This window comes from Orussus abietinus, unplaced genomic scaffold, assembly GCF_000612105.2.
Source record: "Orussus abietinus isolate OABI.00-Male unplaced genomic scaffold, Oabi_2.0 scaffold17, whole genome shotgun sequence".
Classification (NCBI taxonomy): Eukaryota; Metazoa; Arthropoda; class Insecta; order Hymenoptera; family Orussidae; genus Orussus; species Orussus abietinus.
Genome location: NW_019395988.1, coordinates 1113736 through 1141311, shown reverse-complemented (window position 1 = coordinate 1141311; position 27576 = coordinate 1113736). Strand labels below are relative to the sequence as shown.

General features: G+C 51.1%; 1 protein-coding gene across 1 annotated transcript in view; it reads right to left on the bottom strand.

The window, feature by feature from the left end:
- Positions 1-27576, bottom strand: part of LOC105702433 (nephrin) — a 187413-nt gene that overhangs the window by 86861 nt on the left and 72976 nt on the right. The window contains exon 2 of the mRNA XM_012429999.2: positions 26186-26315. Coding sequence (XP_012285422.1) covers positions 26186-26315 — 130 coding nt within the window. The remainder of the gene's footprint in view (positions 1-26185; positions 26316-27576) is intronic.

Below are 27576 nucleotides of genomic sequence, written 5' to 3'. Positions count from 1 at the left end.
CTCTCCGTCCGTCCCCATCTCGGTACTCTGGCGTAGTTAATCCTAGATCCTCGTTGTAACAGTAATGATCGGTAAATACTTGGCGATTACGTAGTTGCACGCGCAATTACGCGATCGTATCGGCGAGACGCGTAAGTAAATAATAATCGCCCGCGGCGAAGCGTTCCGCCGGAATGCGAAAGTCTCTCGGGCGCGTTTCAAGCCCTCGAGTTGCTTTGCCTTAACGATTTTCCACAATTAAAGGTACATGCATATCGGAGTGCGGGAGGGAGTGCTAGAGCCGCACGTGGGAGTGCCGGTGATAAAGACCCACCTACACGGAGCCGAACCAGAGGCGGACAGCGATAATGGCACCCTGGCCTAGTTGTCCCATGGAGAAGGCGATACTCTTCCTCGGGGGAAGGAAAGGCCATAATCGGAGAAGAGGGTCGACGTAGACGGAGAACCCGGAAATTTCGGCGGCTGGGGTGGTAAATGCAAGATTGGACGACACCGGGAAGAAAAGTTCCCGCCAACCCTGCTCACCTGACATTTGCGACTCCGGTCGATAGTCCCGACAAGCCGCGGGTTCACGGGGAGGAAAATGGGAAACTCGAGGGCAAGCATTGGGGAAAATCTTGAACCGTACCCTCGGAGAGATTTGCGACGTTGGAGTAACATTACGCATACTTATATTGTTTCTTGTATATAACACACTTCACGTACTCCAGGCCACAGGTTGCACCCCTCTGTGTCAGATCAATGACGAATGCAGAATCCATTCGCGTCCCGATGTCCAACGAGACGTCATTGGACTCGGTTAGCGTCACCCCCAGTCCAGGATTCTCTGATTTAGTTCCCGGCAATTATCTACTTGACGTTGTCAAATTACACATCTCGGACTCGTACCCAATTCCTGAGTCTCGGAAACCCTTCTCGACCCTTAGGAGACGGGGTCTCGGGTGGCGTTTCGGATTCAATCCCCAGGAACGGCCAATTCACCTCGCAGGACCTTGCCCTAGCTCAGGGGCGTTTCCCGAGGGTCACGTAAATGGTTTAATTTAAACATGGGCTTGCAGGGTCGAAAATCGAGGCTTGAAAAATGATCCAGTCGGCAGGGCGACGAGGTAACGAGTTCACAGTCGAGCCACCCTCTATCCCCGATGCAACGTTCGATCACCGGCTTCTACCCCGTTTCTCCCCTGGTCTGCCCTGGTCCTTCCTGGACCTGGCTCGGTGCAACCCCTAATCTCACCGAGGACAAATCGCGCCCCGTAAATCTCGGCCGCGTTTACGGAATGCGGATTAAGCCTCCCGTTCGCCTCGAGAGCTCGGATCGGAGTTCGGCGTTAGTCAACTAGGTGAAAAATATCTGCAAAAGAGCCCTTGGTACCGTGCCACACGGCAGATAAGGGTGGAGGTCGGAAAACGAGAGATTGGACGCACCACTCGTAAGGGATGATCCATGAATCTCGCGTAAGGGTTTATTTTCGACTTCAAAATGGAACAATGGACGTTAACGCGTAAGGAAGGAACTCCACCCCTTCGCGTTGTCCTCTATCCCAGGGGGTGGATTTTTACGACCCCCGCGTTGAATTAGCTGCAGAGCAGCTTTGCGACGCGCCGGGGAAATTGAATAATTATCGCAAGGGGATCGTGTTATAAACAAAAAAGGAGTCCCCGGATGCGGAAAAGGGGCGGAAAGAAACGAGGGGGTTTCGGCACCGGAGGGGGCGGGAGACCTCATTTCCGGCGGCGTCGCGGCGTTTACGCTTTGCCGGATTTGGAACGCGCGTCTCGCATTGTGCGGAAGGCGCCTTATAAAAAGCGCTCTGCGTAATACCTCGTGCGGATACAATGGCCGGTATGGGGTGGACGCGCGCGTTACATTCATCCCTCGTTCGTTGCCTTTCCACTTTGTTAATTGGACCGCCACCCCTCGATACCACCCGATGCCGGAGATACTTGAGATGGGATGACGAGAATCTTCGTTATCGTGCAATGTCGCGGGCAATATCGCACGCAATATTCCAGCAAGTTATCGATGGCCCAGAGAATCGGAGTCTGGAAAATTTCATATTCGGGAAAATTGGGCAGAACTTATAATTATAATTACACGTGCAGTAATTGTCGTTATGCTTCCAAAAGCAGTTTTACCCGCGACATGTGCAACGGCTACAGCAATATTTCCCTGCGGTATGTTGGGGAGCCGAAAAATCCGTATTTAAAAATTCCAGATTGGATGACAGGTGCGGCGAAGAGGAGTAAAAGGGTAGGTCAGGGACTCGTGGTTCGTCAAATCGGGACGATTCCGCGGTATCGTCTTATCGGGGCGATTTCGGGTGCAGTCAATAGAGACGAGAGGAGTTCGTCTCGCTCGCGAGGCCAGGTCGATGCGGAATCGCGACGGAATCGCGGCGGAATCGGGCACAAAATGCCGCGGCTCTCTCTCGCTAATGAACCACGAAACGGCGGAACGTTCATAGAAAAGCTCTGAAAGCGGACTTTGGCTTTCCAGGCCGGCGGCCTCCCTCTCTTTCTCTCTCTCCGACATTTTGTGTCTCGCTTATTTATATATCGCCGGAAGAAGCCAGTGTGCGTATCGTGCCCATGTACAAGCACGTACACCCCCGCACACAGACTCGCTAGCTCCTATCCGCCCGCGGGAACTCGATCGAGTTCGCCTTGGAAGGGAGAAGGAGGGAAGACCGGACCGGAGGAAGGCGAAGAGAGAAAGGAACAATGCCGGACAAAACGTAGGAAAAAGCTCGCCGCCACTATCCGGCCCCGAGAATCGCCCCAATGGAAAGCATTCACGGGGACTCGGAGAGCTTTCTCGAGCGATGAATCGATATGTCGCGGTGGACACGCGATCCGGGAAAGATGTCCCCCCCGGCCATCTCCAAATTATCCGACCGAGGAAAGCTCCCATCCCGGCATTCCGCGGCCTCGATTTCTCGGGAAACGTTAGAAGCCGCGCTCCTGTTGCTCGACGTCTCGGGACTTTCCGGGAGGGTGGATATCCCGGACTCGCCCCCCTGATAAACTGCGAAACCTCGCCGCGGCCAACTCATCTAGGAAATTGAGCGCGCCCGGAATTGAATGCACCCGATGGGAAATTATTATCGCGAGCATAAATAGGGCAGCGCCAGGAGAGACGCCGCGGCTCGGCCGCATCGGGCATCCCCTCCGCAAGGGACGAGGCGCCCTTAATCGTTCCATCGCTATTACGATTCTCCGTTCGCTCGATTTCCCAGAGCCGTTTAAGTGCCCTTCTCCACTTTGCCCATTTTCATTTCGACCGGGATTTTGCTGGATCGACGCCGTCGGGGAGAATCGCTCGGCTGTCCTGTGGGAGGATTTTTCAGGGGGTGGAGGGTCGTCGCCCGGGTGGAATAAACGAGTCCTGGCCGAGTCGCGGACAACTACGTTCGACGTTTCCTCACCGAAGATTGCGAGCTCTCGTCGGGGGGTGTAAACACCTTGGGGCGACGTTTACAACGACGAGAGGGGAGTTCGTCAATTTCGGGGAGTGACGAGGCGGACGCGCGCATTCTCCCGACCCATGAATATGTAAACGAATTCTATACAGGGTTTCCCGTGGCTCGAAACGTCACGCGGCTTGCGGGCTCTCCGTTATTAGCCGACGAAAACGGAGCATGGAGACTGTCCTTAATTACTGGCGTATTTGCAGCCAACCCTCTTATGACGTCTCATCAATTAACCTTTCCGAGTGCGGCCCGATGAAGGGTGAAATTGACTCCGGAGCGAACTCCACTCCATTCGGTCGATCGAGATCGTCACCACTCGTTCCGGCTTGTACCCCGGTCGATTTTAATCGGATCGAATCGCGGAATCAGCGGTAAAGTGCGATTAAATGTGATAAAACGTGATAAAATGCGGGGAAACAGATTCCCAGCCGAAAATGGCCAGGGCTTCATCGCGCACTCGATTAGCGTCTTCCTCCGTATTCTGAGGAACACGCCCCGCCACCTTTGCAAAGTTAATATCAGGAGTGTTATTAAAAATTTAGCCATTCCGGCATCGTCCGTGCAATAAGCACGTCCACCTTCCAAAAAGAGGGCGCGACGAGGAACTCCGCATTAATGAAATTCCCCCTTGCGATTACGCGATCGTTAATTCGAGCTCGGAGAGCGCGTTAAGCTCCGGGATGCTTTTCTCGAAAGCGGCATCTTAAATCGGGGGTATCTCAAGTAAAGGATTCCGTGGAAGATTTTGGGGTCTCGAGAGAGAGAGAACGGTTTCTCCCCGGCCGTTTTCGAAATTCTACGTTTCGACGTTTTCCTCGCGGACTTTTTTCGACGAGTCACCGGTTTCCTTTTCCTCGGGACCCCATCCATTTCGGATGCGAAGAGGGGGTGGCTTACGAGAATCCCACCTAAGAGCTTTCGAATGCCTGAGAAAGGATGAACTACTTCCAGCGGACTCCTGGGACGGCCTGGGAGAAGATGTGGATTTTCATATTTGGCCCTGGTGGAAAGTTACCACATAAATTTCCCCCGGCATTGTCTGGAAGGTGCACGGGGAAATCTGGATTCCGAACTTTTTTCGCCCTCGATCGACCAAAAAAGCTCCGACTGCGAGGACACGGATTCGCTTGGTCAGTTCTTTCTCTTTTTTTTTTTTTTTCAAAAAACCCTCATCAGGAACAATTTTTCGCGAACAAGTAAGCAGCGATCATAACCTAGGGTTGAAAATTGATAACTTACAGTCGTGGTTAACCCTCTATGCCTTTTTTGTAATATCTCCTTCTGTTGGATATCAATTTCTAGTTGGACTTAATTCCCCGAATCGGGAGCTGCAATCTCGGCGAATGCAAATCTCGGTGCATATTGTACCTACTCATCCGCTTCCCGCCTTCTGCTTCATTCTTTTATTCCTCCCTCTAACTAAGTTATAAGCACTTGCCGCCTCCAAGTTTCCGCGCTTAATTAATACAACTTTTCTTTCCACTGTTCCCCTTGAGCGGTAGATCCAACGTGCGCTCCCGAGAAGCCGAGGTCCTCTACCGGACTAAACACCCGTTCCTTTCAACAAGTACGAATTGCAAGTTGCAAAGGAAATTGCAACTTTAAATAAATAAACCCTTAGGGGTTGCCCACTAATTCCGCGAAGTCTCGGCCAGACGGTTTATCGCGTCTTCGTTCTTTCCCGGTTCCTTCTATACCGTTGAAACTATCGGGAGGAAATTTATAGCTTTTTGGAAATTCTATCTGGTCGTCGAAACCGAAAATTCTGTCAAAAAGGGGGTTGTCGCGGGTCGCCGACGACACGTATATCCCGGGGAGTGAAAATTCGATGTAAAAAGGAAATAATTCATTCGGCGGGCTCGCATATCTGCATGGACACCGACAAGAGGAATTGCGGAAACTTTTGCGGACAGACAATGCGATGCAAAACGGGGATGGAACTTGGAACAATGGCGACCAAGGTGTGTCCGAGCCTTTTGATCCATGGCAGGGCGAAACTATACATTACAGGGACGGAATAGGGCTGTGCACGCGCGTGTATAGCGCACCCTAAGGTTGAGGGATGTTCCACGGATGTTGGAGATGTTAAGGCTAACTGCAGATTAGAGCTTGCGATCCCTTCTACCCCCTCGCGGGGAGGCTTTTTGACCTGGGTGCATTATTTCCATGCGGCTTCATCCTAACATCCAGCTAACCAAAGCCTGTAATTAGTCAGGACCGAAGATGATCAAAGCATCGATTAGAGCCTTTGCCTCCGCTCCGAGGAAGGATCGATTAGTCCCGAGACTGTTCCGCCAAACTCCCCGATAACTTAAACTCCGGTTAAAAGTAACCATTTCCAAACGCATCGGCCTTTTGAAGATGGGACCTCTCCGAGGTCTCTAAACAATGAAAAGTGCGTTTATTACCGCGATTCGGGTCTTGCTAACTATCGGGGCTATTTATTTTCCGGAGTGGACAACGATCAAACACTTTTCGAATGAAATACACGTGCTTTGGCTGCGCTTTTTGAGAATAAACTCCCTCGGCCAACGTACCAGTCATAATGCGTGTCCGAATGTTTGCCAACTGACGGTGGCAAACATTTCGTCGCGATGGCAGGGTAAATATTTCACTTGAAAAACGTTTTAACGAGTGATTGTCCCCTGCCGTTTGGGGGCGCGAGAAATTCCCGGAGCTTTTCGGGACCGTGCGGAGCTGCGTGACTTCCTCGGTAGTTTCCATTGTCTCCCCTGACAACAGGGCGATTAATTACTCCTTATTCTTCATTACCGACTCGGGATAATAAGAGCGAGGGTGTTACAGTTGGCGCGAGTGGGTTTCCGCTCGGCGAGGGAAATGGAGTTGCTCCTCTATTATGAACATTCTGTACAATTGGATGTAGTACTTCGCATTATTAAACACCTCGTTCAATTTAATCATTTACGATGCGTGTCGCGATATTGCGCCCCGTTGACAGTTTTGGACGTCACGGAGCGTCGGGGTAGGGGGGGCATCGACCACGTGGCCATTTGGACGCCAAGCGTCTCGAATGGCGCCGAACTCAAGAAGAGACGTCGATATTTCGGAAGCGTCCCCAGGTTAGGGGCTCAAAAAAATTAGTTTTCATGTAGCAATAAAGGAAAATGACGCGCTGGAAGGTAAAACACTTTTAGTCCTTTAACGTATTTTTGTCTGAATTAATAATTCACTTGTGTTAATCGGGATCCCCGATAGCCAGAAGCACGAGGACTTATTTAATTCTCAGCCGACCTCACCCTGAATTTATTAAAAGTTCCAGATCATGCTGCCGGAACAGACCAGCGGAAGGAAGACAAATAAAAAGATGCCTGGAATTAATATACATCGAGCGTCTTGTTAAAAGGCAAGGATAAAACAGTATCCCCCCCGCGAAGTCGCAGCGCGAAGGATTCAATGGGCTCCGATTTCAAGCCGTTCCCGTCGTATTATTAAAGTCTCATAAAGCTCATTCTCAAATAGCCAGTTTTAATTTCCGACCGGCGCGTGTTTTTTCCCCTTAAATATGATTTCGCTCCTCCGCGCTCTCTTCTCCTCGCTTTTTTCCATCCCCTTCCGCGATCTGATATTCGCGACCCTTTTTTGCGCCGTACCGCGTCGCCGGCGACGGCGTCGCGACGTCGAATGCAACTCCCGGCCTCTGGATTCCCTTTTTGCCCCCTATTTTCATTAAAAACAACGCTCGCTCGGCGTCCTTGCTTTCATTCGGCGTTACAGAGCTCACTCCGTGGATTGGCGCCAAAGAGCATAGACAATTAAATAAAGTGTTCCTTTGTCGTTCGCCGATATCAATTTAAGATGATCCTCCCCCGGATATATAATATCCAATCTCGCGGCATGGCGATGATTCCGGTCAACGGGTAGGCAAGCGAAAGCAAGAAAAAAGCCGCAGCTTCAGGCCGCATTATACCCTCGCATTTTTCACAGCCCAATTCATATTTTTAAAGAGCATATTTTATATCTTCCGGCTCGAGCAACACACGCGCGGTCGAACTTCGCTCTCGGGGCGCCCTATAAATAATTCTCGGCCCGATCGTTTTTTCTTTTTTTTTTCCCCCCGGCTCCGTCGAGTTAATTGTGTCATAAAATATTTCTTATCACTTATCGCACGCCGCGGTAAACATTGCACCGCGCCCGTGGCTCGGAATTAAACAATAAAATTGAAATTAAACCATTCACGGCGCAAGCCGCATTTTTGCCGCGCCGCGGTGGAAGTGACGCACCCCTCCGGCATCGGTCACCACGAAACGCCTTTTTTTCACAATAAGTCGGTACCGAGCCGGATTGAAAATAAAAAATTAACCATGGATTCGGTGCTCGATTCGAGTCCCATCGACTGTACTACCGCGGCGTTCATTGCGCGGGATTTCATACATTCTGGATCCACCCCACCCAGGGGGAGGGCAATAAGGTTCCTTGTGCCCTTTTTACGCACCGCGGGGTGAAGTACTCATCTCGTAAGTTAACGAGAGAGAGAGACCGGCAAGTTCGCATAACGCAGATGCACCTCCAGATCCGGGGGCGTAATACGCGCCCCGGCAGCAAATCAGAAAATAAAAGCACCGCGCAATGAAATGCATTATCCATAAAGTAGCGAGAAAGTGCGCGGCAGGGGCTGAGCTATTGCCTGTTTTGAATACGGCACCTTGCGGAGCTGCCACCCCCGCGAGGGGGTGGCGTCGCGCTAGTCGTACGCGCACGAGAGGGTGACTTTTTGCCGTACAGAGTTTGCGTTACGGGGAGGCGCCAAAGGAATATGCAATAAAATAGAGTCCTGACACCAGCGGCCATGAGCAGGCCGGGCTGTGGTGCAACTTTGCCCGATAGAGGAACCAGGCCCTCTCGCAACCCTCCGATCGATAATGCACCCTTCCCCGAGGCGCGATAAATTTGGGCCCCGGAATTTTTCGGGCGCGATATCGACGCGAGGGTATCTCCCTAAATCTTCCTCCGCGGAACTGAATTCGACGCCGAGAAATCCGAAGAATTTCCAAGGTACAACCCAGAGAATGTCGATAACGAGTGGTTGCGATGTTTAGCCCTAGAACTACCGGCGGATTTATTTTTTACCGTGGAATCAGTCATTTCGACTGTTCCGTAGTTCTAGGGTTGAAGAGCTAAAAAATTTCAGTGATCGATTAAACAGATTAATAATTGTTCTTAAGTGCGGCGTGCACGTCTCGGTGCGGTAAGAAGATCCACAAGAGCAACGTGACACGAAGAGGGGTTGGAAAGAGCCCGCGAAATGGAGAAGTCGGGGTGGGTCGGGATTTCCCTACTTAGGGTTGACCCACTCGCATTCACCCTACTCACGGGACTGCAACCTCCCCGGGGGGTGTGACAGGTTTTGGGGGGTGGTTCGCCAGGGGACGAGGATCGGATTATATCCGGACCAATTCTACTGAAACATACATGTCGGTTCGGCATCGCCGGGAAGTTGTGCTCGCGGCGGGGGCGGTTTAAAGTTTAACAATCCGAGCGGTGGTCTCATGAATATTTCAGGGTGTTCCGATACAGGAAATAGGAACACCCGACGAGGGGATGCGCGAGGACGAGCGCAGGAGGGTGGCTTTGGATAAGCGTCGGCGATCCTGCAGCCAATTCGGGCACACCCGTCCTCGCCGTGAGCAATGGCCACTGAAAGGGTTGTACTGAATTTTTTACCCCCACTAAATGTCATCAGTCCGGATTTCCTGGGGATCGAGTTAACGCGACGTTCGACGATCTCCTTTAAACGCGTTAGGAGAGAACGAGGGAGGAAACAATTGAAAGATTAATTACTCCTAGATGATTGTACGTTTCATTTCGCGGCGGAGCGAAATCGTATCATTTTTATCTGCCGTAGCGAGATTAACCTTTGTTACAATCGCGCGTACATCGTTTTTGCGGCTCGTGTAGTATCGATTTTCCCGGGCCGAGTGTATTATTCGACCCGTGGAGACAAAATGCGGTAATTAATGTAAATCGGTGAATATACGGTCAGAGGAGCGCGTAATGGAAATTAAGCAACTTTTTATCGCCAGTGATTTTGTTTTATTCCATTCCTATGGGGGGTTGCAATTATGGTGAATGCCTCGGTGCTCTCTTCAATTACGTCACGCTCGCTCGAGGTTTCCCTCGTGAAAATCATTTCGCGTTTAAACATGGAAGGCGAAAAAATTGCCGGATAAATCCCGATGGAATGAGTGTTCCGGGAAATAACAGGATTTGAAATACATGAATTGGGAGTCGGGAAACGAAGTCGAAAGCTGTCCTTTGAATCGACCGCGCATCGAGAGGGGGGTACAGTGGGTGGCGTTGAACAATAACGAAATGCCGGCCTTTTCGAGAAGTCCCAACCGCGCTTTCAAGTCCGGTGGTTTAAAAGCTCCTAAAAGTTTCTCCTAACCACGGGATTAAACGTTTCGGCAACAAAGAATAATGACTTTTTGAAAATGTCGGGCCAGTACTTTTTCCTCAACCCCCGTGCCTGCGTTTTACGCAGAAACGACGCGTCGCGTTACACCAATTTCGGCGTCGGCGTAAAAAACCTCAATGGCGTTACCCGCGTGCTTGCGCGATCCGCGGCCGAGGGGGCATAAACGTCGGTACTCGTTTCAAAGCGCGCACCTCCCCTCGGCGGCGTCCTCCGGTTTCGCATCCTATGCATATGCACGAGTCGTAGCATCAAAAGGCTTTATACTACCCGAAACGCAATTATCGATTAACCGTCAGTGCGGCATCGCTCGCGAGAGACATCTTCCGGAGTTGGAATCGGATTTTGAAGTTGGCCGACTTCGCGGGACGCCCGATTGCATCGCAGTCGTGCTCGAGAGGAACATCCGGGGAGATTCGCCAAACTACGGCCCTCTCCCCCTTACAAAGAGACCCCCGAGCAATAAACATAAACAATGGGTGCGTGATAATACGGCCGGCCGTTAACGCGAATACAGAGAGGAATTTCCAGGGCGAAACGCTCCGCGGAGGAAAGCTCGAAAGCTCGTAATAGCCGGTGGCAGTCGCGGCTCTCTTTCGCCGCGGAAGTGCGGTACAGGGGTGCAGGTGGAGGGAGGAATGGGGATGAAGAAGGGCGGGAGGGGGCACTGGGTAGGCGGTGGGGGAAGAATCGGGCACAGGGTGGTGCGGAGCGCCGGAGGACCGGCAAGGAGCGAGCACCACCGACATAATGGAGGCACCCTTACGCGCGAACACCGAGGAGGACACCCCCACGGCGGACACCGGGGGCTCGGCGGGGCGGCATTTATGCAAATTCGTGCATGTGCTAACCGGAAGTTCCTAATTCAATTCGGTACTGCGTATACGCGGGCTACTTAACAGGGCCGCACTGTCGCTTTGTACAATTTTCCCCGCCTCCCCCTTTCGCGGCTCGCACCCTAGGCCGGGATTTCTCTCCCTTGCGGCTTTTCCACGCATCCTTTTCATCCCTCTCCTTGAAGCGTATTTCACGGGATACCTTCTCCTCCGGGGCACTCCCGTCTGCTCGTTTTTCTTCCTCTATCTCCCTCCCGTTCGCCTCTCGCCCTCTCTTTCCGCCCTTCTTGGGTTTTGAGTTCCGGGTTTATTTTCACCCCCCTCGCGCCCTCGTCCTGCGAGGGATGTATTCCTCCGCTTCCTCCCCGAGTCCCCTGGAGTTCGGTCGCCCCGTCTCTGTCTCCTTCTCTCTTTGTCTCCCGTTTCTGCCGGACCGGGTCGACGCGACTCCTCCTCTCCTCGGCTTCTCCCCCGACATCCCGGAGAGCGCCCCTTTTTTGCTCCCCCTAGAATTAGGTTCCTCGGGGCGTTTTGCGTTTGTTTAAAGGATTTGCGCGGCCGAGATATAATTGCGCGAGGTAAATAGCTGGGCCGGGGTAAAAGTGGACTGCAGGTGCCGCGTAATTCGCGTAATGTTCGCCCTCGTCCGAGTCCCCGAAGAGGGCTTGTATTTTTATTATTAACATCTTTTTTTCCACCCGGAGAGGAGACTACTACGGCGCGGGAATTCCCCGGGATTACCCTGTGCTCCACCTATGGGGTCGTGTCCTGGACGAAGTATTCACCGCCGACGTTTCGCCGCTGCGGAGGGAATTTTGTTCGGAAGAGGCCGCTCAAAATTCCGCAAATTGCGCGAATTGCGGATTCGGGAGACTTATCGTGCGCGTCGAGTTTGCAAAGCCATTAGAGTTTTCCTTTTAATCACCTCGGTGGTAGTTTTTGTCAAATTAACCCCCCTTCGGGGAGAGGGAGGACTGGAAGGGCCTCCGCGGAGGCTGATCCACTTTGCAGCCGAAAACATGAACGTTTTACCGGGCGTAAGATGAATTCTGGAGAATTAATGCTCGAAGAGGGCTGCGCGGATCGCGGGCTCGAGGACCTTAATGCGCACCCCTTGTAATAAGGATAATACCGGGGATGGGGGCGGCTTTACGATTAGCAGACTCCGGAGCACAGTCTGGACCACTCTTCTTCATCTCGTTTCCACCTCCGTGCCCGACCCCCTCTTTCTTTCCCTCTCTCCTGCTAATATCTTTTGCAGATTTTCCGTCTCCACCCGTCCTCGCCCTTGCATCCCACCATCTTCCCTCCTAGTTCTTTCCCCTTTCCTTTTCTCGCCTCCCTCGGTCCGTCCAATTTTTCTTTTTCCCTCCAAATTCTCCTCTTCCGTCCTCGCGCGCCCCTCCCCCTGTGCCCCCTTTCTCCTCATTTGCGCCTCTTAATTTCCACCATTCCGCTCTAATCTAATGCCTTCTTCTTTTCCTTTTCTTTTACCCTCCCGGTATAACTCTCACCCCCCCCCTTCTTCCACTTTATGCGTCTCTGCCCGTTCCCCCGATTCGTATTTCTTCTCCACTCCCGTAAGCATCGAAGGGTGGGAGAACAAATCGCAGGCGACTGATCGCTCGTCCGTCATCGCGTCCTAGGGAGAAATGTTTTCCTCCCCCTCCCCGCGGGGTGGATCCCACCCCCGCTCTTTCTTTTTTGCAAACCACCCTCAACGCATCTATAATACTTTTATATTGGAACCTATATGGTCGCCCTATAAATCTATCAATTCCCTTTCAGCGCTTTCGTCCAAAGGGGATGTTTTGTCCGGCGCGACGGGGTGGCCGTTTCTCCCGCGAGATCCGCTCGGCCGAAATCAATTTTTTTCACCGGCCACCCCGCTGGACGAGCAATCCATCTCGGTGGCGCTTCGTCCATTTTCGAGTCGATCCGCACTCTGACTAATGGGATTAGTTTCGTGGACCGGCTCGCGAATGTTCTGGCGGTGCTTAAAATCAGTGCCGAATGACCTCCCTGTGCGCCGGTCATCCCAAATTTCCATTCACCCCGTTAACGCCACCCCTGCTGTGCGCGGACGCGATCGCGATACTCCGCATCGATCCGGCTTCGATCCGGCTTCGCGACGGATTTGCGAGAATTTCATTGAATGAATTTCATAATGTCGTACTGAATCTTCGACCTGTACATGATGGTGGGGATTCCTTTTTCGAGGGATTTGCGTTCACGGTATTCCTTTTGAAGAGCCCCAGTTTTATCGGGGACGGGAATACTACGTGGGTATATGTTCATACATGTTTTTTTTTTTACGACAGGGACGTTCATACGTTATCGTTTTACGAATGCGGCGCCCGAAGTCGCGCGGGAAATCGCGCGTGAATTTCCCCGCCCTGTACGGATTCGATTATTCTATACAGTGTTTTCGATACACGGGTAATGGTAGGATATGAATATGATACTTTCGCCTCCGTTTTCCAATTTTTCCCTCGATTTAGCTGCGCTTTACGTTATTCCGGCCAATTGCACTTGCCCCGATGCGGTCGGGTGACAGCAGTTGCCTCACCGAAATTGTTAGTCGCGCAGCTTTCAGCTGCGTGACAAAAAAAAAAAGAGAGAAAATAGTGCGATTCGGAAACATCCCCCAAATTTCACCCCTATCTCCTCTTTGGGTTTGACGTTCCTGTAACTACATCGGGATTAGCCAAATACTGTTCCATTTGTTACTTTACATGGAGACGAATGTAGAGCATGGTTCACTGGACGTTAACAATTATTTACAGGTAGGACTTTCTCGTCTGAAATTTTCCTTCCCTCTGGCTTAGAGGAGCTCGACGAGGGAGATGGCCACGTAGGAGGTCCAATCTCAGCCTCCACTCGCCACGGTAGCGACGTCGGTTTCCTGAGGTGCATGGCTCAAAAAGACCCTCGTCCGAGGAAATTAAGATCAAAGCGAGTGCCCTGACTGGGAGGTAAAGGGTTAGGCGACTCTTCTGGGCGGTCGAGAAGGGACGAGAAAGGGGTAGTTCCATTCTGCACGCATTGCTCCCGGGGAACTTTCGGGACCCTAGGAAGTGGCGTGAAAGGGTTAAATCTTGTTTGCCAGCCAGACTTAACGATGCGCGTACCCTGAAGTAGTCCCTATCGGGAATCTTAGGACCTTAGAAGCAAATTTCCATGATTTCGGAGTTTGTTATATTTTTTTGAACTGTTTCTTTAAATACTCTCTCATGGAATGGTATCATCAATCCATTGCATAGTACTCGGTTGGGCAATATTTTAATCGGGAGAAAACGAGGAGGAGGTTTTCGAGGGAAAGACGGAGTCAATTTGTCGGGAGCTTCGTAAAATTCGAAAGCGGTAACGTTAGCTCGCCATATTGGTTAGTTTATGAAGGAAGGAGGAAGGAAGGGATAGACGTTATCGGAGAATGAGCACCGTTGCCGGACGAACGGAGCGCTCTCGGGATATCCTGCAATAAAACTGAATGAGCTTATACGCGAGGGGAGCCGCAAGGTGGAGAAAGAGCAAGCTAGAGATATAGGGAAAGGCTCCAGAGGAAAGAAGAAACTAGGTTAGAGAGGGCGACATTGGAAATAATAACCGCAGGGACGACGCCACGAATCAACGCGAGGGTGATGACTTTAACACAGCCTGGATCAGCTGATCAGTCTTTCTGACGTCAAAGTAGTACTAATCTCCAAAGACAGGACGGAGCAAAATAAAGCTTGATTAAAATATTAACGGGGCAATTGCCCGCTGTCAATAAGATAAAATCATCCGTAGATCGAATAACTTGACGTAGAAATAAATGTCGATTTCTCATAGGAGCACATTGTAAAAGGAGGGGTGCGGTCGGGCACTTCCGGAAACAGGGAGTGAATTTATTATCAGCAACGAAACGGGATTTTTTTTCTTGTCTCCCCGCCGGTGATGCATCGGCGCGGAAGATCGAATGAAATTCCCTTCCTTTTTTCGATTTTCGGGCCGATGTATCGTAGGCGAATCGAATTCCTGTTAATTGCGGAAACGGAAACCTAACCCCAGACCGAGCCGTTCTTTCGGGGCGAAATAAGCAATGCCGGCGGAGCTTGGAATGGATGCGTCGGTCCGGTAATTCTTTGCATTAAGTGCAGGCGATTAATCGGGCCGAATCCTTCACGAACGGGCGCCCCCAATAACGGGCCAAATTGTTATTTACTCGGCGAATGTGCGGCTTGAAATATTCCCCCTATAAAGCATCAGGGCTGACCGGTCGAAAAGTAAACGTCCCCCGATACGTTTGCCTTCGTAAATACGGGCGAATGCCTGCACCCCGTGCACTCTGTGCACCTGCATAAACGTGAGCCCGTCCATGCCGCAGGTGCGACCTGCGCAACCGTATCTCAACATCGGCGACAATTGCGTACTTGCGAGATCGGCTGCGAATGGGTGCAAAGCGAGGAGGCGAACGAGGGATCAAAGAAGAGGTGCAAAACGAAAAGGTGCGACCTAGTCGGCTGAATTTTTTTTTTCCCTTCCCTTTCATTTCATTCGGATGAATGCTTTTCGATTCTTCGGCGTTTCGAGGGAAGGTACGAAGGGACGAGAGCCGGGGACGAAATATCAAAGGGGTCGAGGAAGTCGATCGGAAGACAAAGATTTCCCGAAGGGTCGCTTTTTGCGCCTGGAGGGCCCGAGTGGCCCGCGAAGAGAAGGACGATAATGCAGGAATGATTGTAGGAAAAAAGGAAGTCAAGGGAGTCGAGGCATCGGGTATCGATCGGTCATCCCTCGGTCGAGGGGGTCGAAAAAAAGATCGGGCCCGGACAAAGGGTCGTCGGGACTCGAGGGTGCATCCTCTCCCTTGCACTTTCTTTATTCTCGAGCGGTATCCGGGAAGGGCCCGATCGGTAATATGGAGGGTCCTCTTTTTTCCTCCGCCATTTCTCGTCCACCCTTTCGAACAAAAGAAGTCGAGCGGCTCGATTTAAATGGAGATGGACGGCAGCGATTTCGCTCCAACCCCTCGGACGTTCCACCCTCTTCGCAGTGTTTATTCCCCAGCACTATAAACGTTCTTTTACTGCGACTCGTAGAACAGCGGTCGTGCAACAAATCCCGTTCCTCAAAAGACAGTTATTTTCCATAGGTACGACCGAGGCAGTTGCATGGCGCGTGAAAAAATGCTTTGTACTTATTGCCGTGAAAAACGTTTACGCGGCCCGGCCCGAAGGGCGTACGAACGGGGAGGCAACGGAGGACTGCGGAAAGTGGGCGTTCGAGCATTTGGGATTTATTTACACCCGCGAACACGGCTCTGAATTTTCCCGAGCCATTGACCGTTCAAGTTTCCATCCCACAAAAAGTAGACACCTTCGCACCTGCCCGGCAAACCGGCGGGATCGGAATTTCAACGTGTTTTCAGATTTTTCAATTACTCCAGTCTACTCCATTTTCCGGGGACTTTTACTTTTATTTCTATTAAAATCCAATAACTGCTACAATGCCCTGGTGGCCGCCGCTCAGGCGGACTCGGAACTTCCGGATGTGCTTTCACGAAAATCTACGAATATCCCCTCCTCCGGATGGCGGAAAAAAAAAAAAGGTTTTTTAATGAAATCTTCGCGGACCAAATAGAGGACCGCGGAATTTTATGTCACGTAGAAATAGCTCCTATCGCAATTATAGTCGTCGCCGGATTTGCTTTACATGGGGTACACGAAACGTGGCAAATCGCCTCGTGGGAATGACGAAAATGATGACGCGTGGAATTTAATGATCTGAGGGGGACGGATTTAATTCCGTACTGCGAGTTTACTCGTGTTTCCTGTAATAAGCGAGCCGCAGAGCTGATACGCGGTATCAGGCCGAGAGGTGCCGCGCGGCGCGAGAAAGCATCCGTCGTATTAGCGGAAACGGCGGGCAACCTCGGGAAACTTGCACGTTAACATCGGTTCCCGTTCCCGTGACAAATGCAACGCACCACCGCAGAGCTGTCAACCCCTTAATTAATTCTGGCCCGGGGAGATACGTAAGTGCGGTCGCGATTCCACCCCTAAGATCACCGCAGTCCAATTTTCCCCGCGTCTGCTCGCGATGTCCTGCCCTCCCGGGGATGACGAGAAGCCGGAGGTGCTCCGGCTAACGCGCATCCCCTCCGAAGGAGCTTTCGTCGGAGGATCCGTCGCTCATTAATTAAGGGTAACCACCCTCGGCGACGTCTGGAGGCGACCGGACGGCCGCGCGAGCTTTCGAGTTAAGCGAACCGCGAGGGAGATTTTCCGCGGACAGGACCCCCTGACGCGGAATTTTCCAAATAAGGAAACCGCGATAGTTACTTTGAGCCGCTAACGAACCCGACTGATATCTCTGGCTAAAATATCATCCAGTCGATCCGAGACGGAAGAGAGAATCCGATAAGTCAGGACTAAACATCTCGAACGTCTTCGACCCGAGATTACCTAACCGCAGATTAAAGTAAACATCCAAGTTGACCCCGGGTTAAAAACTTAAATGTTAACGATCCTTAATAAAAGTCATTAAGGATTAATATCAAATTGGATGCCATTGGAGTGAATTTCTAATCAGTGCCTGATCAAAGCGTCTATTCGAAGACCGCTTCGACTTTCGGCGATGTCAGGCCAGTTTTCAGCATTTTTCCACGCGGGATAAGATAGATAAGGTCGGTGGGAGCGAGGTCGAGGTCGATACTACCTTCGGTGGTATCTAGGTGGTTTGTTGCAAGAATGATCGATCGAACCATTGTGTCGGGCAAGTGGCGTTCATATTCGAGATTAAGGAGGCTGTTTCGAATTACGTTATCTTCGGGGTTGTTCCTTGAAGGGAGCGCGCTCGGGGTCGTAAGTTCCGCCGCAGTGGGGTGTACGTGCAGGGTATCGCGGGTGCACTCTCGTCAATTTGTTCCCTCCCAGGACTGGGTTAATGTGCGGCACGCCTCGCGTAATCTAGGATCATCACCCTAGATATTTTCGACACGTCGAAGGTTTACCGTACGCGAGGCGATCTAAGACCCTGGATCGAGGCCAAAGGGATCCACGAATCTAGGTATGTCTAGTGCAACGCATCCGTTGTAATTATTAATTATATTATTATTATAATATTTCATTTGAGCTCGTACTCGTTTCTGGGCTTAGTGAACAAACTGTAGCAGAGCAATGAGATTTGCTCACGAGATGCAGATCGGTTCGGTCGTTCGAGGGTGGACACGATCATGGGGTATCAGGGATCGTGATCGATCCGTAAAGGGTACGGACCGATCGGTGGAGGGGTGCGTCGCCCTATGGGCGTCGGGGTGCATAATCGGCCGCGTCCCGCTTCCGGAAGGGGCGGTGCGTCCGCGAACGAGTCGGTAGTCGCGATTGCGTACACGCGGGTACACCCGGGGTCGCGACAATTATTTATGGCGTACACGGTACGGAGAGCGCGGCGGGAAAGCACCCTCGAATCGATGGTGGTACACGTGTAGGCGTGTACGCCGTGTCGAGCCACTTCACCGCGACAGGGATGGAAATAGGGGTGGAACACCGACCAATCCCGGGGAAACGTCAGAAAGTATTTATGGGGATACACGGGGGCACCCTTTGACCGAGGGCAGGCATTCTGCAGAGAGTCGGCATTCCCTGAATTTTCCGCACGTTACGTGCGTCCGAGTCGGCGGTACTGGTCACGCGACCAAAGGAATGGACCCCTGCAACGACAACCTTTCACGTTAAGTGGACGAACTACACTAACGCTCTGTAATTACCATTTGTTATCTAATTTATTCCCCACCGGTTCGCGAGATCCGCGAGTTAATACGCCCCCGAGCACCAGGAAACGAACGAGCACGAATCGAGCCCTGGAACTTTTGACAAATCCATAGCTGTCGGGATTCTCATGCGCGCCCCAGAAGTCCAGGACTCTCAGGGGGTTCTACTTGAAGTCAATGCGAGATATTAATTAATAAGGGGGCGTATTGGATCGGCAGGCTGGTGTCTGGATTGAAGTTTATCGTGAACGGGACGTTTGGGGGCCCGAGACCCGGGTGCAAGGGGATGCATCGACATCCTCGAGGGTTCCGGGGTACCGTATACGTGGCCACTCGCACTTACCACCCCCGGGTGTCATTCCGCGTGACTTTGGCAACGCGTTCGGCGTTATGCTCCGGGCTTTTGGGTTTGTTGGAGAGGTCGGCCGACCCCTCTTTAAGCTCTCCGGAAAGTTTCGGGTGGACCTCCCGGGACGCACGGGTGAAAGGTGCATAAATTCCCCCGACCTGACACACGGCCAACTACGTCGCCTGAATATCCCTCTGATGTCGGTGGATCGAGTTACGTCGTCGCTCGTCCATTTTCTCCTTTCGCTCATTAGCCGAGACGTGGCGGAGGAGGACCTTGCATCTTCGGCTCTCCTCGGGTATATTTTACCCGCTGATGCAGAGGTCCCACCCTAGTCTCAATTATGAACACCTTTCGCGTGCAGATTTTCGGAAACGTATTTATTTTTCGGGTATCATATCAGTCTCGACGTTTATCTCCGTTTTTAAGATTTCGGCTACCTTCCGGTCCAACACGGGACATTTTCCTCCCTTTTTTACGACTTTCCTTGGCCACGGTAAGCTAATTTCCTTCAAAATGTCGCTCAGAAAATTCTGCACAACTTAATTTCAACAAGTGTTGAAAATGTCCACCTTTTGGTCATACCCGAGCCTTCAAGCGTTTTAAGAGCAAACTTTGTATGGGAACTTCTTCCCCCGGTAATAACCCTTTTATGTTTCGACGCTAAGAAGTTTCGCCATCTCGATAGGATGTAAGCGGTACAGAGCTTTATCTTTAATTAGGGGTTTCATTAAAACATATGGGGTACCGATTAACGATTTCGGATCCGAAAGTGCATCGCCTCTGGAGAAGATTCATGGCTCCCCGGAGGGTGAAGAATTTCCGGAAGTATGCATTTAAAAAGAGGTGAGCAAGATGGCGACCTCGCGTGGGAAACGCAAGGCGAGGATTCCCGGGTCCCTCGGGACCGGGGTTCCGGGATGCACCTAACTCCTTCCGGGAGCTCGACCTGGTGCGGCGTTCGAGGCGAACCTCTCTTGCGATTCGCGTTTCGAAATAACGACGTCGGCCGCCAGCCGCGAGTGGAGGAGGTTAGACTTTAGGTCGTGTAGGTACAGAAAGGGCGCCCGGAAGAAGGTCGTACCCTGAAGAGAATTGCGCATGCACCTCCGACGGTTACCGGTCGCAACGGCGAGGGAACGAGCTTTTTCGAAGCCCTGTGCAAGGAACGCAGTAAAACCTTTACGACCGACCTACAAACCGTTCCGCCGGCGAACCTACCGCCACCTTACGATCGTGCTCGCCGCCGCCATGACACCTCTCCGCGTCCTGCAACACGCGGATTCCGCAGACGCGGGGCGGAGCTTTACGTCAAGGGTACACCGGGGGATGGACCGATTTCGAGACCGACATTTCTCATGGGAGGAAAAGTAACGATAATCGCCCGCCACTCCACCGGGTCGATCGATCCTGCCCGCGGTATAGCACCAAAGATAATGCAAAACTAGGAATTTATTTCGATTTTGGAGAGACGAAATGTACATTGGGATGTGAAATATACGCTCGTAATTCCTGGTAATTGCTTAGGAGTGGATAATTATCGATGGAAATGAGTTAGAATCTCCCATTACGTTTAAGGGGTGCGTTGGCCGATGAAGATCCTCAGAGCGATCGATGAAGTTCGATCGCGAGGGTTCGAAGAAAATCCGATTTTTATTCAGGGAGTCCTCCGGAAGCTTTCGAAGCCGGGAAGCAGCGGCGCCCGGAAGTGCATCGGGCGATCGGAATTGCGGAATAATTCTATAATCTTTTCCGGCCGAGACGGCCGTCGGGGGTGGTTTTCATGGGTGGAGGGCCCGGAGTCCAGGAATTCGCACGCCACGGTTACCAACCCCCAATGGCCACCCCCTGCTTGATTATGGATGGGGGTTAGCCGTAGTTACCGCTTATTTACCATGTAATGCAAAGGGTTTCCTACGTCAGGACTGCCGCGGGAAAGCGAACGCCGCTGATTTATGAGAGTTACAATGGAGATGAGGATTCCCCGAGATGCGTGGACTTGCAATTCCCACGTTCTACGTCTAAATTCGTTTACGTTCGTGCCTCTTCTATCTGGAAATTTGTGAGGACGATCGTCCAATTCGTTTCGACAAAATTTCCTAGTCAAGAAAGAAAGACGCCGATGAAGGGGTGACCGACAAATGATCACCCCCACTTTTCCCATTCCATCCAATTTCGCGGTAAAATGTTCGACCGTAAGTTACCATTTTCATTTTCCCTTGAATTCAAATGAAGGGAGATCTCCGAGGGATTAGGGGAAATATAACCGGTGTAAAACTAAGTTGGGGTAAGTTTCCACGGTACTCATCGTTAGGGGTGACAGTTTTGGTTCGTGCTCCGATCGCGTGCCTCGGGGGAGGGTTTTCGGAGACAAATAAAAGCAAAGCCATACATCACGTGGTGCCAACCCCGAGTCCGAGATCAACCCCGAGGGCATGCAAGGGAGTTAACCCCGCGGCTTCCGGGGCCCCTGGGACAATTTCACCCCGTAATCCAGCCCTGACCTCGACAATCCCCGAAGAGGCCACCCTGCCGGCCGGCGCGGTTTTCTCCGTCCTCCCTCGGGAGAAAGCCACCCCTGGGGGAACTCTTCCGTCGTTTGCCGACCTCTTCGCCTCGTTGCACTTCGCCTCTTCCGGCAAGAGCGTGCAAACGCTCATCTTGCCATTTTTTTCCCCGATCCTCCAGAAAAGTAGCGACCGTCTCAATTTTCTCATTCTAATGACGAATCATTCAAAAGATATCCCGGAAGACATCGACGCGACGTTAGAAGTGAAACTTCCGAGTCGAAGAGAAATACTAAATATTGTCCGTTATTTCTTATTATTCTTCATGCAAAATGCCCTTACGCGTTTGGTACTGCTTATTTTTCTCATACACTGAAATGGAGAAACGTTGCAATGATTTCAGACGTCGTTTCATATAAGATATTGTAAAAGGGAAGAGAGATAAAGGTAAAGATCGAGTGGCAAATTTCGTTATCGCGTTCCGACTCCTCCACCAAACCGCAGGCCTAACTGGAATTTCCGCAGTTAAATAAAATCCCTAACCCGCTCCCTTTTAGTCCCAGGACTCCGAGTTTATCGCGCGTCGTCCTTATTACGGCTTTGCTCGGCGTCGGGACGCTGGGTGAGGGGCAGGGGCCAAGAAAGGAAGCGTCTAAAAGAGCGCCGTCAAATTTATGGGATCGTTCGATTATATTTCATGCGGATTCGCCAGTCAGCCTTGGTAATGTCATGTCGGTGTTATCGCAAACCTGCCAACGACGGCGTTCCTCCTGGATCCGGGCGTCGCGACGAAGGCGTCGGCCCGAAGAAACGACGGGGGGATCCGCGGAACCCCGCGACCCCATCAACTCCCTTTATTGTCCATAAAACGAAGAAAAAAAGGAGTAAACTTGGAAATTATCGCCGCGCCCATCCGCAACGTGGCACGACGAGAGACAAAAGCCACCACGTGGGTAATTAAAGAAAATGATAAAAAATGAAATTTAAAGAAAAATCGTCGATTCCTTAGTTCCTCCACATGGTGGAGTTTATGGGAAATTAATAACACATTGGATTCGGTTTCCGCCTCTTGGGGATCATTTTCCTCGGAAAAATGGAGGACCGCGACTTCTGGTCTAAGAGCGTCGTAAAACTCCAGTTAAAGTAATAAACGTAAAATATTAACGTTACCACCATATCCCCGTATGTCGCGCATAAAATTGAAGGCTCTAAAAGGGGGAAAATTCGTCCACCCTTATCTTCAGGAGTTTTCCACGGAATGGAGCCAAATGAGTAATCCGACGAAACAATATCCGTAATCACGAAGGACCGGCGACCAGTTTCCCAATTAACGTTAGATTGTAAACATTTCATTTTATGGCAATTTGGTCTGTAGCGTTAAATAATTATGCAAGATATCGTAACAACGGATTCGCCTCCGATACGATCGGCTCTTTCGAAATCCATACCCGGCTTTGAGTGATTTACCACGCGGAGTAATCTCGTTTTCAAATGACCTGTAAAATTCGGCCTTGTAATTGTTATCGAGTTTCCGTGTCCCCGTGTCATGTAGGGAGCACTCGGGTGTAAAATTGCACGCAATTACATGCGTGCACCCCTTCTGCCCGGACGGCGGCGTGTTTAGGGCACTCGAGCGAGCCGGGGGTACACGCGCGTGCATGCGTGTGCGAAGATCGCGCGTTGCACGCCGTGGTATAAATGTTTGATAACACGAGACGATAGAATGCGATGTGTCGGTGTAGGGAGTAGAAGAGGCGGGTTTCGTGGCATAGCCAGGGTGCCCCTTCCTTCGCATGGTATGTTATAATTAGGGATCCTTCTCCTGCACGCAACACCTTCACGTGTTCCCCGTATTCGGATATTTCCCCGGCTAATGAGACCGCCGAGGTGTCGAAGTTGGGGGAATACCCGCCGGAGTGGAATTACGCGAAACCCTTTCTCGGGATAAATATATTTCATTGAACTCCCGTCGGGGGTTCGAACCTTCGCAAAAGGGCCCTTCTGCGAAAGATTCGCCAGTTCTTGTTTAAGATCTTTCTCCGATATACATGTATAAGTGATCGTCGAGGGAGTGGAGTACTTCCCGAGAAGTTCCCCGTCCGAGGGAGACGTGCGGGATGATTGGACAAACTTTCCGCAGGGGGCCCGTTCGAATATAAAATGGTAATAAGGGATCCGGCAGAAATGGCGGCGGCTCAAAGGGAGGAAGGGCTGAAATTGATATCGATTAAAATTCGTCTGCAATCGAGAGCCGTGGTAAGTTCATTATCCGGAAGGAGGTGCGAGAGAGAGAGAGGTGCGGGGAAAAAGCGGAGGACGATCGGGCGAACACCTTTAATTATTTCCTTTAATAAAGCGGGAATATTCAGCATGGACGACAGTTTCCCAGGAGACTACCTTCGCCGGCCGAGACACTCCTCGTCGATAATGCGGCAAGGCAGGCTCGCCGAGCGGTTATCAATTATCCCCCGATAAAGCTGGCTCCGCGAATCTCGGAAACATCGAGCGGACGCCCGATTGAAATTTATTGACACGCCATAATTACATGCCACATGCCTGTTCGTAGCTCAGCCTCGGGCTCCATTTGACGCCCGAGGGTGCGAGAATCTGCCCACTCGGATTTTTCATTCACCTCGTCGAAACGTCATCGTTGTCGTCGGGATGCATTTCCCTCGGGGAAAAAAAACAAAAAAAAAAGAAACCGCTGCTCCCTTTCGCACCCTTTATTTTTAACTTCCCACGAGCATATTTTCACGTACGCACATTACAGTAATAGTAACGTAAATTGTACCTACATGTGGAACCTATGTTGCGTTACGCTTTGCAAAGCCACGAGCAATGGTTACATCGTAACCGTGGACTGTGTTGCTTGGGAAATTTCTGCCCTACGTTTGGGACCTTATTTTCTCGCTGGGGGTGTTATCGACAGAGAGGAAAGAAAGGGACTGGCAAAACGGAGTAATTGAATTCGAAAGATTCCAGAGTCGTAACGTCGCCTCGCGCGTGTTGGTGCTTTATCGCCCCGCTTCTCTCTCTCTGCGGTTTTCGTGCGTGTAAACCCGTAAAAAAGCGAACGAGTCGGCGAACAAAAGCCGCTCGTACGCGCGACCCGAGTGTTTCGCGATTTTCCCGATTTTCCCGATTTTCGCCCCGGGAAAACTACCGAACAACCCTCGAACGCGACACCCCTCTGCCCCACCTGGACCTCCACCAGCGACACCTCCGGTATCGCTCGGAAGCTCTGCCGTCGGCCCGGAAGTTTAATTGCGAAAGTTCGCCGATTGCAAATTACAGTGGGAAGACGGAAAGGGACCAGGCACACGAAGCGATATCGAGGGAGGAGAAAAAAAAAACAAAAAAATTGGAAAATATCGCAAAGACGCGCCCACCATTGCGGGAAATCCTTCCATCGCGTCGCAGCGATCGATGCGGTAATGAAAGAGTCGCCGGCATTATCGATTACAAATCGAGATCCGATACCGGAGATATGACTCTTTCGTTAACCCACGTTGTTCGTTATCAATTATCTTGCATCATTAATGGCGGCCCGAACTCATTACCTTGCTGATATCAATGTATCGGTACTTCGAGCACTATCGCGAACAAAGTCGGGAACAGCGGCACTCGATATGCAAACCAGGCAAATGTATTCTGGGACTAGAACACCATTTCCACGCGCGAATTCGTGTAAAAATATTCAAATCTATGAATAAAACAGCTAGATGAAAAATAAATGCATGTCTTCATTATCTATTTACGCTTGAAAGAAATTACAGTAATTAAATCGATTAATTAATTCTCTTCCGAGCGGTGTATGGATGTCCGATTAAAAGGACCTCGAATGAAGGGTTGATTATCGCTTCTCCTTGACGCTTGCAAATTAATTGTTTAAGCTCAACGGGAATGAAACGTTGAATTAGCTCGGCGGGCAATTAATTAAATCCAGAGAATGCCGACAAACGGTTACCGACTTCCGAATTCGTTCGGCGCCGACCGGACGTGGCGATAGAATTTCGCATCTCGCCTCGGCCGCTTCCGGTTCCGGTCCCGGTGACAAGACCCACAGGGGTGGAATGCATAAAGGAATTTCATGGCGGAAGTGCAAGTAGCGACGAGAGCACGCGGTGACGTTTAATATCGTCCAGTTCCTGGTCCCCAGTTTCTCCCGACGGGGGACAAACGGCTTTTTGGGAGTTACCGATGGATTTTACCGTGCATCACGGTGCAACCCCGAGGATTCCAGGAGGCACTAGCCGCCTCTCCCATCCTCTCCGAGAGCGAAACTCGAAACACCGAGCGCTAATTATTTGGCAACCCTCCGCCGGCAGTAATTCGGGAAAAACGAACGCGTAACGGGCTATGAGATACCCCGGAATTAAATGACCGCCTCGAGCGGGTATCTCGTTAAGAAGCATACATATCGAGTCTAAATTTGAATTTAAGAAACGTTTACCGGCTCTCATTTAACTTGCAGAGCGCCGCGCCAGCCATTAGTACGAACGGATCGTTTAATTCGTTAATTACTTTTCAGGGTAACGCTGGAACGAGTGTCTCTTTATTCCGCGGAATATCGTTTCTTCCCCCGTGGAGATTATATACCCGGGGCATAATTGGAGGATTGAAATTTGATTGAAATCATGAATTTTAAATAGGGCACCTGTCTTGGGCGAAGGACTCTTCGGGATACAAGGGTAGGTCTTCGGTGGACGTGCGGAAGGGTTAACGTTACGGGGCTGTAAAGCCTCTATTGTTCGTTCTACTAATTTCTCTTCCCAGGGGGGTTTAATCCTTGAAAGACGGTGTGTATCGATGGGTAGTTGAAGAAAAGTGGGCTTACGTGTAGAGCGATGCACCCGCCTCGTCCTTGAACCAGAAAACCATGGAGAGCGTGTCGTTCCTACCCGAGGAGATGTCACAGGGTAGTTCGACGGTTGCGCCCTCCACCGCGCTGACGTTGACCAATGGAACTGGAAGAGAAAGGATGATCGTTAAAAGCTGCTTCAATGGTTATCCAGCTAGTCTAGAAGCTTTTAATATGGACACTTGATAAGAGCGAGATCGGAGTGCCGTCATGTATAGATCGAGATGGCTCCGGAAGGAAGCGAAACGAGGGGAAGTCTCCGGAGCTGAACGAGAAAGTCCAATTCCTTGGCGGATCCCTAGGCGAGCCATTTCGAGAAAACGAAATTCCCTTCAATCGCTTCCACTACTTCCTCCAGGATTCGAAAGAAGCTCCGAGTCGCGGGATGACCGGACCCTGGTTTGCACCCTTGCGTAACGCCCCGCGTCATTGGACGGATATCCGGCGAATGTCTCTCGGAGACAGAAAGGAAGGAAATCCCGACGGGTTTCCAGGACCCATGAATCCGGCGAAGGATCTCCGGAAAGTTCTCCTCTTTAAGGGGACGATTCCTTTCGCGGAAAGGTCTGCGAAGTAGAAGCAGCGCTTCGGAGGAACTCCATCGGTTGATTCCTTTTATTTTTTTCCTCTTTGGTTTCCTCTTTTTGTTTTTGCGACAAAGGACTCTTTGTCGCAAAAACGTCAGATCTAATGGGCACTCGTTTGGATTCCGTTTTTTCCCCTGGCGTAATGGTCCCGTACCTCGGCATGCAACAAGCATCGGCGTCGCGACGCTCAAACTTTCATGACGCGCGGCCCGCTGCACTTTTCGCGCGGCGACAGGAAAGCTCAAAAAGGAACGCAAGAAAGCGGAAAACAAAGTTAACCGCCGGAGGGAGTTGTGCTCCTCGACGCTCCGAATTATATCCGAGGTTACGCGGCGGGTTTTCGCGTACCTACATAAAACCATTAGCGTGTGTACTGCGCGACAAGCGTACCGGTGCCATGGGTAATGAACTCGGAAATCCGGAACGCCGTGTTGCGCGGATCCATGGTTAAGTTTCTTGCATCCGGAGGGCTAGAGATACATCTCAGTGATCCGTTCATAGAGTGACGCTCTTTGAGACACGAAAGGAAAATCTCTATCGGTGCAGTTTCAGACACATGGTTCGGTGCAATCTGAATCGAGGTACCTTCACGTGCAAGTGCGTACCGTATTGCAAGGAAAGGCACCGTAGTGGATTGACGAAAATGACGAGAGAAAACTGGTTAAAATGATTTTCCAGCTTGATTGTCTAATCGTTCCATTAGGAACTTCTCTACCGGGTAATTATTGCTTTCAGATGGTTGGACAATTAAAACCCAATAGTGGTATTCCAGCGCCCCGG